At 52.5% G+C, this 12,298-nt stretch overlaps 2 protein-coding genes and 1 pseudogene across 2 annotated transcripts; all 3 read right to left on the reverse strand.

Annotated features, from left to right (window-relative positions):
• Positions 1 to 884: 884 nt before the first annotated feature.
• LOC148542582 (U2 spliceosomal RNA) lies at positions 885 to 1,059 on the reverse strand (annotated as a pseudogene).
• A 1,676-nt stretch (positions 1,060 to 2,735) lies between these two features.
• On the reverse strand, positions 2,736 to 5,866 carry LOC148542583 (uncharacterized; the record flags this gene model as incomplete). The annotated part of the gene is made up of 2 exons (XM_088468511.1): positions 4,972 to 5,866; positions 2,736 to 3,550 (listed from the first exon to the last, which is right to left on the reverse strand). Coding segments are annotated over exons 1-2 (1,710 nt in total), but the record flags the coding sequence as incomplete, so codon positions are not given.
• A 4,892-nt stretch (positions 5,867 to 10,758) lies between these two features.
• LOC148542584 (uncharacterized) lies at positions 10,759 to 12,027 on the reverse strand. Its single transcript, XM_088468496.1, has one exon. It carries the CDS (start codon positions 12,010 to 12,012, stop codon positions 10,759 to 10,761), a length of 1,254 nt encoding a protein of 417 aa, XP_088324622.1. The 5' UTR covers positions 12,013 to 12,027.
• Positions 12,028 to 12,298: the final 271 nt, after the last annotated feature.

The raw sequence follows: 12,298 nt of genomic DNA on the forward strand, positions 1-12,298 counted from the left end.
CCAACATTCTACTCTGATGTCAGTGTGTTCTGATGTTTACAAGTATTGCACTTGCTTGCTGAGGTCCATTGGAGGGAGACACAGACCACGAGATGCTTTCTCCAATTGATTGTCCTTGCAAATAGGGACCCAAAAAGGTTTCTTGATGGTCGCACGATGCCGAAAGAGGCACATTTAAACCCGTAACAAAACCATTTATTGGAAACAAATTGCTTGACCAAATGAGCGCCAATTTCAAAAGATTAAGCATAAACCTAGTCTCCCAAATTTCTATGTGGGGACAAAGTTTGCAAAATATTCAAGTTGTCCAAATGAAAAGATGGCCAATTCACGACTGCAAAAGTTCAATCTATCCATGTGCAAAAGTTCAATCTATCCGTGTGGTTGGTTGACACTTCTTGGTGCCAAAAAAGTGAAAAAGAGACGCAAACGAATTCAAAATCTAAATGTGGCATCACCTGGGTGGGTTGGAAAATCAGAGCTCAAACTGTAGCATACGTTCATTATGCAATACGTTCTTTGTGCAATTGATTTCCAAATTACTCTGCAACTCAACTCCAATGATATATAATTTGGGTTCAATCCCAGACATAGGCCTAAATGGAGAAAAACAAATGTAGACACAATAAGGCACCAGACGAGACGACACCAAATAAACAGATCTTGTTTATTTTCAGTAGTTACGTACATAAACCAAATGAAGTGTTAAGAAGTGCCAAAGTGCAAGCAGGTGAGTGCAGGAGGCGCAGCAGGTGGTGGTATTGTCATTTGATTGCATGACGTGCAGACACAGGCAAAAGACTAGTTTGTTGAATCTGTAAGAATGAAACAAAGTGAAACGAAAGAGTTAAATAGTTCTTTTCTATTTTTGGATAACAGTTTAGGAAAGGTGCACCGGTCCTGGAAGTAATGCAATACCAGGTCAATGCGTGGAGTGGACAGAGCAAGCTCTTCTTCCATCTCCCTGTTCTAAAAATCCATTTAATATATGGCCCCCAGATAGGGGGCGTATCAGATATTAAACTGATAAGAACAGATTTTTTGATTGAAAAAAGCATTCTTTATTAACATAAAGATGGCAAAAAACATACATAAATCACACATACAAGTGTACTGTGTCGCAGCACAGCCTAAACCCAATACACTATCAAACATAATCAAACATACAATATAATGCATTGCAAAACATATAGCACAAGACCTCCTATACTATACATAATACTTTGCATTATTCATTCACTACTTAAACAAAAACAACAATCAACAAGGTCTATGGGTGTGGAGGGTAGAGGGGAAGGGAGGGGGGAATCACAGAACTGAAGTTTTTATTGAAAGACAGACACATATATGGGAAGGGTAAATAAATAGAAAGACATATCAACAAAACATCAGTCTCTGTGAAAAATGGGGGAAGGGGCCACTGTCCCAGTCCTTGTTGGACAATCAAGCGTGGGGGGAGGGGGCAGAAGAAGGGGGGTTTAGTCCTCTTCTTCCTCAGGGCTGTCCATGATGGAATAGTCTCTTAGCAGGCTGTGAATCAGCCTGCGACAGTCCTGGATAGACATCCTCTCCCTCCGCAGAATGAGGCGATTCCTGGCAAGCCACAAAGCGTCCTTAACACAGTTCATAAGGCGCCAGGCCTCCTGGATTGCCCCATAGGTGTGGGTGCCAGGAAACAGTCCGTAAAGTACCGAGTGGTACGAAAGGTTGCTCCTTGGCACACAGTCTTTGAGTTCATTTTCCAGGGCATCTAACAACAACTGTGCATAAGTACAGTCCCAAAACAAGTGCATAGCTGTTTCCTCGTGAGAGATGCACCAGGGGCAATGTCTGTACCTGCACAGGTTACGGGAGTGCATGAATGTCCTTAGGGGCAGACCCCCTTGGATTGCCATCCATGACATGTCCTTGTGTCTATTTGTGAGCCTTTTGGAGGCCACATTGTCCCATACCTGCTTGGCAGTTGCTGAAGGGAGCCCTGGAATAGGCTCCATGACGTCTTTTGCTCTGATGAGCTTGTGGATAGTCTTTGGTTTCCACAAGTCAGGTTTAACTCCCTCCAGTTGGTGCTCCCTCACAAACTTGGACACGTCCAGGTAGAACCAGGGAGTGTTCCAGTTGTAAGGGATGGAGCTGTCCCACTTAGCCCAGCCTAGGGCCCTCCAAAGGGGTAGGAGGAAAAAGCGAGACATGGAGTTTCCTGCAGAGTCATTATCAGTCTCACACAAAGTCCTGCGGATACAGTTGCAAACAAAGAAGGCTCGCAGCATGGTGGGGATATCTGGTATTCCCTTTCCACCTTTGAGGGGCTCCTTGTACATAACTGTCCGCTTTACTCTGTCCATCTTGGAGCCCCAGATGAAGTGAAACACTGCCCTTGTGATGGCCCTGCAGACCGTGACCAGAGGTGGCCAGGCCTGCGCTGTGTACTGCAGAACGGGAAGGATCTCGTTGCGCAGTACAAGTGCTTTTCCTTCGATGGTAAGGTCTCTGAGGCTCCACAGTCCAATTTTTTGCCTTACAGTGGCAAGTCTTTCGTCCCAGCACTTCAGGGCCGCACCTTCACCACCAAGCCAGACTCCCAGAATTTTGATGAAGTCCGGCTTGACAGCAAAGGGGAATGGAGCGGAGGACGACAGGTGCCACTGCCCGAACAGCATAGCCTCTGACTTCCCGCAGTTGACTTTTGCCCCTGAAGCTCGGCCGAAGCTCTCGCAGGTCTGGACGAGTGCTGTCACCGAACTCTGGTCAGCGCAGAAGACAGTGACGTCATCCATGTACAGCGAGCACTTGGCCTCTCTACGGTCTGGACCCGGTGCGATGACCCCTCTGATCTCTGGTTTCCGTCTGATGCATACAGCCAGGAGCTCTATAACACAAACAAAAAGAAGAGGTGAAAGAGGGCAGCCTTGTCTGACCCCAGATAGAATGGGAAAGGGGTCAGTCTTCCAGCCGTTCACCAACACCGAGCTGTGAATATCAAGGTACATCAGGTTAACATACGTGCAAAACATTTCACCAAGCCCAAACCTCTGCAGGACCCTACCCATCAACTCATGTGAGACACGGTCAAAGGCCTTCTCCTGGTCAAGGCTGACCAGAGCCGCATGCACGTTCCGGTCCTTGATGTAATGGACCGTGTCTCTGAGGAGGGCAAGGCTATCTGCAATCCTGCGGCCAGGAATGCCGCAGGTCTGGTCCGGGTGAATGATCTGTCCGATGACAGCCTTCAGCCTGTTGGCAAGTACCTTGGCCAGGATCTTGTAGTCCACGTTCAGGAGAGAGATGGGCCTCCAATTTTTCAGCTCACATCTCTCCCCCTTACGCTTATACAAGATCGTGATCAGTCCCTCCCTCAGTGAAGGAGGCATTTTGCCCTCCACCACCATCTCCTTGTACAGCTCGAGCAGGTCCGGGCCAATGAGGTCCCACAGCGCTACATAGAGCTCTGCTGGGAGACCATCACTGCCCGGGGTCCTGCCCTGCCTAAAGGATTTAGCGGCAGAGTGCAACTCCTCCAACACCAAGGGAGCGTCCATGGCTGCTTTACCTGCAGGATCAATAGTGTTAGTGATACCTGACAGGAACTCATCAGCCACAGTACTGTCCGTCGTCTTTGGGGAGTAGAGGTCGCCATAGTAGTCCGTGATGACCTTCATGACGCCCTCCTTCCCCTGCCTGGGAATACCGGTCTCATCTCGCAGCTCAGTCAGGGGCGTGTGGCCAGAGTGGAGTTTCCTGAAAAAGAAAGAGTTACATTTCTCACCCTTCTCCAGGTTCTCCACCTTGGAACGGAAGACGATGCGTCTGGATTCCTCCTCGAAGTGCCCTTTCAGGCTCTTTTTGGTCTCCTCCAGATCATCTCTCACGTCCCAGCCGCACCGTTGGAGGTCCTGCAGGGACTGCAGTTGTCTCTGCAGTCCCTTGAAGTTCCTCTTTCGGTCGCACGCCTGTTGTCTTCCTTTGACCTGAAAGAAACTGCGAATGTTAGCCTTAACATATTCCCACCAATCACTCATGCATTCAAAATAGCATTTATCATTCTTCCATGTGATGTAGGCATCCTTCAGCTCGGCCAGCACCTCCTCCCTTTCCAGCAGAGCACAGTTCAACTTCCAGGAGCCTGGGCCAGGAGGAAAACCATTGCCCAGGTCTCCTTGGAAGAGAATGGCTCTGTGGTCAGAGAAGAAGCAGGGAACCATAGCATGCCTGTTCTGCTTCACTGCTCTAGAGGTAAACACAAAGTCAATGCGGGAATGCACCGAGCCATCGGGGCGGCTCCACGTGTAATTCACGGAGCCAGCCCCCATGGAGCCCACAGCATCCCGCAGAGAAGCTTCGGTTACCATTTCTATGAGCAGTTTAGATGTCAAATCAAGCTTAGCAGTGTTGCAGGTGCTGCGTCCATCCTCTTCCATGGGGCAGTTGAAATCTCCGGCCATCACTACTGCCCTAGTGGTTGCGAGCTGCAGCCGCAGGGTCTGGAAAAGCTCCAAACGCTCGTTCTTACCAGGGGGTGCATACACACAGATTAGCCTAATAGGCTCACCTGCCCAGGAGCCGTCTACGATAAGCAATCTGCCGCAGACGAGCTCCTGAACAGAATCTAGTGTGAAGAGGCTCCCCCTAATAAGAATGGCGACCCCTGCAGACTTACACTCACCCCCACCAGACCAATAGGACGGACCGTGAGACCACTGCCGGCCCAGATGTCTATAAGACCTGGAAAAAGGAATAGAGCATTCCTGCAACATGTAAACATCACATTTCTGAGTATCTAAAAATGCAAACACAGACTGTCTTCTAAACTTATCCTTAATACTCCTCACATTAATGGTAAAAAGGGAAAAAGACACCATTAGTTGGGAGAAAAAAGGTTAGAACACGGAAAATACATTTAGCTACCACTCTTGTCGGGCGGTGCTTCCTCTTGAACGGTTGCTGGGTCGCCCTGTTGGGGCGGCTGCATACAGCTCTGGATCAGCTGTTCGATTAAGTTGTCAGCATTAAGGTCAGGTACTACCTCCTCCACGAGGCTTTCCACCATCGCCTCCATCTCGTCCTCTAGTGGAAGAGGGTTCTCGACCTGTTCTACCGCCAACTTCTTGGAAGGGTCGGGGTCAGCAGCTGGGCTGTCAAACTCCTTTCGCTTCCTGCTCGACTGTTGAGTGCCTGCAGAGGGTACAAGAGGGGGAAACTCTTCCTCGGAGAGGAGAGAGACAGGGGGGGTGGAAGAGACAGTGGGATGGAGAAGGGAGCGGGAGGGAGAGGGGGGAGGGGTTGTGCCAGCAGTGGGGGTGGGAGTTGCTGTCACAGTGGGAGGAGGGCGTGGGGTAGGATGGGTGGGAAGGGGTGGGGTAGGAAGGGTAGGACGGGTGCGGGGGGGTGGGGTGGGGGTGGAAGGTTTCTTACCCTCCTGGCGCCTCTGCTGGCCTTGTCCAGTCACTGCTGCCACATAGGATTTTGCCCTATTGGGGCAGTCTCTGTAGACATGGTTCACCTCCCCACAGAGGTTGCATGTCTTCTGGGTGGGGCAGTCCTTGGTGTCGTGTCCCGCCACCTTGCACTTCTTGCAGGCTGCCACCTTGCAGTCTCTCCCAATGTGGTCCTTCCCACCGCAGGTCTTGCAGATCCGCGGCTGGTCCGGATAACTGAGAAATCCTGCAGATGCGCCCAGGGAGAAGAACTGTGGCAGGTGCACAACTCCATCGGGGCTCCAGTTATCTTTTAGGAGCTTGACGATGACAGCCCACTTGCCTGTCCAGAAGCCATTCCTGTCCAGGATCTTGGAGGGCTCCTTGATCACCGTGCAGAAACGGCCCAGGAAAGTGGCGATGTCCTTGCCAGGCGTGTGTGGGTTCCGCATTGAAACCGTCACCCGCCTCTCCTCTCTTTGAATAGGGCAATTGCCCACAAAGCGAGAGAAAGGGGATTCAGGCCTCGCCGCTTTCACCGCTTCCCAGTACCTCTTGCAGATTGCAATGGAGGCAAAGGTCACATAAAAGATCCCCTTGAGATAGTTCTGTATGCTGAGGGTTTCAGCAGTCGAGAACCCCTGCTCAAGGACCATCTTCTTGCCGAAGGTCTCCGTCGTCATGTCCGGCATCTTTCCTTCCACCTCCTTCAGCTTCATCACGACGGTCTGCCTCATCCAGGGCTCCAAGGCTGGGGTACCCTTGGGCTGGGTCTGGCTGGGCTTCTCGGTGGCTGTTGCTGGAGGGGCGGTGGAGGTGGATGGGACCTGGTCGGGCAGAGCTTCGGCCGGCTTCGGTCCCTTCTTTGCCGCCTTCTTCCTGGCAGAGGTGGCTGGAGCGGAGGCTGAGGCTGGCACCGGGGTGGGGGCAGCTGAGGCCATCTCTCCTGCTTCTTGCCCGGGGTCGAAGTTGGGCTGGAGAAGGGTCTGCGGCGGTCGGAGGTCGGAAGTCGCTTTCGCAGAGGGCAGAGCAAACAAGTCTAACCCAATGCCAGTCGAAGTCCTTCCTCGTCGCGGTCGCAGGGTCTGGTCGCCGCTGGTCGGAGGTCGGGAGACGGCTTCGCAGAGGGCAGAGCAAACAAGTCTAGCCCAATGCTGGTCGAAGTCCTTCCTCGTCGCAGGGTCTGGTCGTCGCTGGTCGGAGGTCGGTTTCACAGAGGGCAGAGCAAACAAGTCTGACCCTCTGCTACTTGTAGTCCTTCCTCGTCGCAGTCGGCAGTCTGGGGGACGCTGGTCGGAGCTTGGCAGTCGCTTCTTCAGAGGGCAGAGCAGCAAGTCTAACCCTCGGCAAGTCGAATCCTTCTTCCTCTCAGCAGTCCTCTTTCAGCTTCCTCGGCCGGTGCAGGTCCAGAAAAAATGCGGCAGCAGGTCCTCTGGGGCCCGAGTGTAGTCACAGTCCAGTCAGTCAGCACTGATAAGAACAGATTTTTTGATTGAAAAAAGCATTCTTTATTAACATAAAGATGGCAAAAAACATACATAAATCACACATACAAGTGTACTGTGTCGCAGCACAGCCTAAACCCAATACACTATCAAACATAATCAAACATACAATATAATGCATTGCAAAACATATAGCACAAGGCATCCTATACTATACATAATACTTTGCATTATTCATTCACTACTTAAACAAAAACAACAATCAACAAGGTCTATGGGTGTGGAGGGTAGAGGGGAAGGGAGGGGGGAATCACAGAACTGAAGTTTTTATTGAAAGACAGACACATATATGGGAAGGGTAAATAAATAGAAAGACATATCAACAAAACATCAGTCTCTGTGAAAAATGGGGGAAGGGGCCACTGTCCCAGTCCTTGTTGGACAATCAAGCATGGGGGGAGGGGGCAGAAGAAGGGGGGTTTAGTCCTCTTCTTCCTCAGGGCTGTCCGTGATGGAATAGTCTCTTAGCAGGCTGTGAATCAGCCTGCGACAGTCCTGGATAGACATCCTCTCCCTCCGCAGAATGAGGCGATTCCTGGCAAGCCACAAAGCGTCCTTAACACAGTTCATAAGGCGCCAGGCCTCCTGGATTGCCCCATAGGTGTGGGTGCCAGGAAACAGTCCGTAAAGTACCGAGTGGTACGAAAGGTTGCTCCTTGGCACACAGTCTTTGAGTTCATTTTCCAGGGCATCTAACAACAACTGTGCATAAGTACAGTCCCAAAACAAGTGCATAGCTGTTTCCTCGTGAGAGATGCACCAGGGGCAATGTCTGTACCTGCACAGGTTACGGGAGTGCATGAATGTCCTTAGGGGCAGACCCCCTTGGATTGCCATCCATGACATGTCCTTGTGTCTATTTGTGAGCCTTTTGGAGGCCACATTGTCCCATACCTGCTTGGCAGTTGCTGAAGGGAGCCCTGGAATAGGCTCCATGACGTCTTTTGCTCTGATGAGCTTGTGGATAGTCTTTGGTTTCCACAAGTCAGGTTTAACTCCCTCCAGTTGGTGCTCCCTCACAAACTTGGACACGTCCAGGTAGAACCAGGGAGTGTTCCAGTTGTAAGGGATGGAGCTGTCCCACTTAGCCCAGCCTAGGGCCCTCCAAAGGGGTAGGAGGAAAAAGCGAGACATGGAGTTTCCTGCAGAGTCATTATCAGTCTCACACAAAGTCCTGCGGATACAGTTGCAAACAAAGAAGGCTCGCAGCATGGTGGGGATATCTGGTATTCCCTTTCCACCTTTGAGGGGCTCCTTGTACATAACTGTCCGCTTTACTCTGTCCATCTTGGAGCCCCAGATGAAGTGAAACACTGCCCTTGTGATGGCCCTGCAGACCGTGACCAGAGGTGGCCAGGCCTGCGCTGTGTACTGCAGAACGGGAAGGATCTCGTTGCGCAGTACAAGTGCTTTTCCTTCGATGGTAAGGTCTCTGAGGCTCCACAGTCCAATTTTTTGCCTTACAGTGGCAAGTCTTTCGTCCCAGCACTTCAGGGCCGCACCTTCACCACCAAGCCAGACTCCCAGAATTTTGATGAAGTCCGGCTTGACAGCAAAGGGGAATGGAGCGGAGGATGACAGGTGCCACTGCCCGAACAGCATAGCCTCTGACTTCCCGCAGTTGACTTTTGCCCCTGAAGCTCGGCCGAAGCTCTCGCAGGTCTGGACGAGTGCTGTCACCGAACTCTGGTCAGCGCAGAAGACAGTGACGTCGTCCATGTACAGCGAGCACTTGGCCTCTCTACGGTCTGGACCCGGTGCGATGACCCCTCTGATCTCTGGTTTCCGTCTGATGCATACAGCCAGGAGCTCTATAACACAAACAAAAAGAAGAGGTGAAAGAGGGCAGCCTTGTCTGACCCCAGATAGAATAGGAAAGGGGTCAGTCTTCCAGCCGTTCACCAACACCGAGCTGTGAATATCAAGGTACATCAGGTTAACATACGTGCAAAACATTTCACCAAGCCCAAACCTCTGCAGGACCCTACCCATCAACTCATGTGAGACACGGTCAAAGGCCTTCTCCTGGTCAAGGCTGACCAGAGCCGCATGCACGTTCCGGTCCTTGATGTAATGGACCGTGTCTCTGAGGAGGGCAAGGCTATCTGCAATCCTGCGGCCAGGAATGCCGCAGGTCTGGTCCGGGTGAATGATCTGTCCGATGACAGCCTTCAGCCTGTTGGCAAGTACCTTGGCCAGGATCTTGTAGTCCACGTTCAGGAGAGAGATGGGCCTCCAATTTTTCAGCTCACATCTCTCCCCCTTACGCTTATACAAGATCGTGATCAGTCCCTCCCTCAGTGAAGGAGGCATTTTGCCCTCCACCACCATCTCCTTGTACAGCTCGAGCAGGTCCGGGCCAATGAGGTCCCACAGCGCTACATAGAGCTCTGCTGGGAGACCATCACTGCCCGGGGTCCTGCCCTGCCTAAAGGATTTAGCGGCAGAGTGCAACTCCTCCAACACCAAGGGAGCATCCATGGCTGCTTTACCTGCAGGATCAATAGTGTTAGTGATACCTGACAGGAACTCATCAGCCACAGTACTGTCCGTCGTCTTTGGGGAGTAGAGGTCGCCATAGTAGTCCGTGATGACCTTCATGACGCCCTCCTTCCCCTGCCTGGGAATACCGGTCTCATCTCGCAGCTCAGTCAGGGGCGTGTGGCCAGAGTGGAGTTTCCTGAAAAAGAAAGAGTTACATTTCTCACCCTTCTCCAGGTTCTCCACCTTGGAACGGAAGACGATGCGTCTGGATTCCTCCTCGAAGTGCCCTTTCAGGCTCTTTTTGGTCTCCTCCAGATCATCTCTCACGTCCCAGCCGCACCGTTGGAGGTCCTGCAGGGACTGCAGTTGTCTCTGCAGTCCCTTGAAGTTCCTCTTTCGGTCGCACGCCTGTTGTCTTCCTTTGACCTGAAAGAAACTGCGAATGTTAGCCTTAACATATTCCCACCAATCACTCATGCATTCAAAATAGCATTTATCATTCTTCCATGTGATGTAGGCATCCTTCAGCTCGGCCAGCACCTCCTCCCTTTCCAGCAGAGCACAGTTCAACTTCCAGGAGCCTGGGCCAGGAGGAAAACCATTGCCCAGGTCTCCTTGGAAGAGAATGGCTCTGTGGTCAGAGAAGAAGCAGGGAACCATAGCATGCCTGTTCTGCTTCACTGCTCTAGAGGTAAACACAAAGTCAATGCGGGAATGCACCGAGCCATCGGGGCGGCTCCACGTGTAATTCACGGAGCCAGCCCCCATGGAGCCCACAGCATCCCGCAGAGAAGCTTCGGTTACCATTTCTATGAGCAGTTTAGATGTCAAATCAAGCTTAGCAGTGTTGCAGGTGCTGCGTCCATCCTCTTCCATGGGGCAGTTGAAATCTCCGGCCATCACTACTGCCCTAGTGGTTGCGAGCTGCAGCCGCAGGGTCTGGAAAAGCTCCAAACGCTCGTTCTTACCAGGGGGTGCATACACACAGATTAGCCTAATAGGCTCACCTGCCCAGGAGCCGTCTACGATAAGCAATCTGCCGCAGACGAGCTCCTGAACAGAATCTAGTGTGAAGAGGCTCCCCCTAATAAGAATGGCGACCCCTGCAGACTTACACTCACCCCCACCAGACCAATAGGACGGACCGTGAGACCACTGCCGGCCCAGATGTCTATAAGACCTGGAAAAAGGAATAGAGCATTCCTGCAACATGTAAACATCACATTTCTGAGTATCTAAAAATGCAAACACAGACTGTCTTCTAAACTTATCCTTAATACTCCTCACATTAATGGTAAAAAGGGAAAAAGACACCATTAGTTGGGAGAAAAAAGGTTAGAACACGGAAAATACATTTAGCTACCACTCTTGTCGGGCGGTGCTTCCTCTTGAACGGTTGCTGGGTCGCCCTGTTGGGGCGGCTGCATACAGCTCTGGATCAGCTGTTCGATTAAGTTGTCAGCATTAAGGTCAGGTACTACCTCCTCCACGAGGCTTTCCACCATCGCCTCCATCTCGTCCTCTAGTGGAAGAGGGTTCTCGACCTGTTCTACCGCCAACTTCTTGGAAGGGTCGGGGTCAGCAGCTGGGCTGTCAAACTCCTTTCGCTTCCTGCTCGACTGTTGAGTGCCTGCAGAGGATACAAGAGGGGGAAACTCTTCCTCGGAGAGGAGAGAGACAGGGGGGGTGGAAGAGACAGTGGGATGGAGAAGGGAGCGGGAGGGAGAGGGGGGAGGGGTTGTGCCAGCAGTGGGGGTGGGAGTTGCTGTCACAGTGGGAGGAGGGCGTGGGGTAGGATGGGTGGGAAGGGGTGGGGTAGGAAGGGTAGGACGGGTGCGGGGGGGTGGGGTGGGGATGGAAGGTTTCTTACCCTCCTGGCGCCTCTGCTGGCCTTGTCCAGTCACTGCTGCCACGTAGGATTTTGCCCTATTGGGGCAGTCTCTGTAGACATGGTTCACCTCCCCACAGAGGTTGCATGTCTTCTGGGTGGGGCAATCCTTGGTGTCGTGTCCCGCCACCTTGCACTTCTTGCAGGCTGCCACCTTGCAGTCTCTCCCAATGTGGTCCTTCCCACCGCAGGTCTTGCAGATCCGCGGCTGGTCCGGATAACTGAGAAATCCTGCAGATGCGCCCAGGGAGAAGAACTGTGGCAGGTGCACAACTCCATCGGGGCTCCAGTTGTCTTTTAGGAGCTTGACGATGACAGCCCACTTGCCTGTCCAGAAGCCATTCCTGTCCAGGATCTTGGAGGGCTCCTTGATCACCGTGCAGAAACGGCCCAGGAAAGTGGCGATGTCCTTGCCAGGCGTGTGTGGGTTCCGCATTGAAACCGTCACCCGCCTCTCCTCTCTTTGAATAGGGCAATTGCCCACAAAGCGAGAGAAAGGGGATTCAGGCCTCGCCGCTTTCACCGCTTCCCAGTACCTCTTGCAGATTGCAATGGAGGCAAAGGTCACGTAAAAGATGCCCTTGATGTAGTTCTGTATGCTGAGGGTTTCAGCGGTCGAGAACCCCTGTTCAAGGATCATCTTCTTGCCGAAGGTCTCCGTCGTCATGTCCGGCATCTTTCCTTCCACCTCCTTCAGCTTCATCACGACGGTCTGCCTCATCCAGGGCTCCAAGGCTGGGGTACCCTTGGGCTGGGTCTGGCTGGGCTTCTCGGGGGCTGTTGCTGGAGGGGCGGTGGAGGTGGATGGGACCTGGTCGGGCAGAGCTTCGGCCGGCTTCGGTCCCTTCTTTGCCGCCTTCTTCCTGGCAGAGGTGGCTGGAGCGGAGGCTGAGGCTGGCACCGGGGTGGGGGCAGCTGAGGCCATCTCTCCTGCTTCTTGCCCGGGGTCGAAGTTGGGCTGGAGAAGGGTCTGCGGCGGTCGGAGGTCGGAAGTCGCTTTCGCAGAG

This window comes from Taudactylus pleione, unplaced genomic scaffold (genome assembly GCF_031769625.1).
Source record: "Taudactylus pleione unplaced genomic scaffold, aTauple2 ptg000012l, whole genome shotgun sequence".
NCBI classification, from domain to species: domain Eukaryota; kingdom Metazoa; phylum Chordata; class Amphibia; order Anura; family Myobatrachidae; genus Taudactylus; species Taudactylus pleione.

What these genes read in the sequence shown, in the direction of transcription:
- LOC148542584 (XM_088468496.1), bottom strand. Translation starts at nt 12,012, where the DNA reads ATGAGGCAGACCGTCGTGATGAAGCTGAAGGAGGTGGAAGGAAAGATG.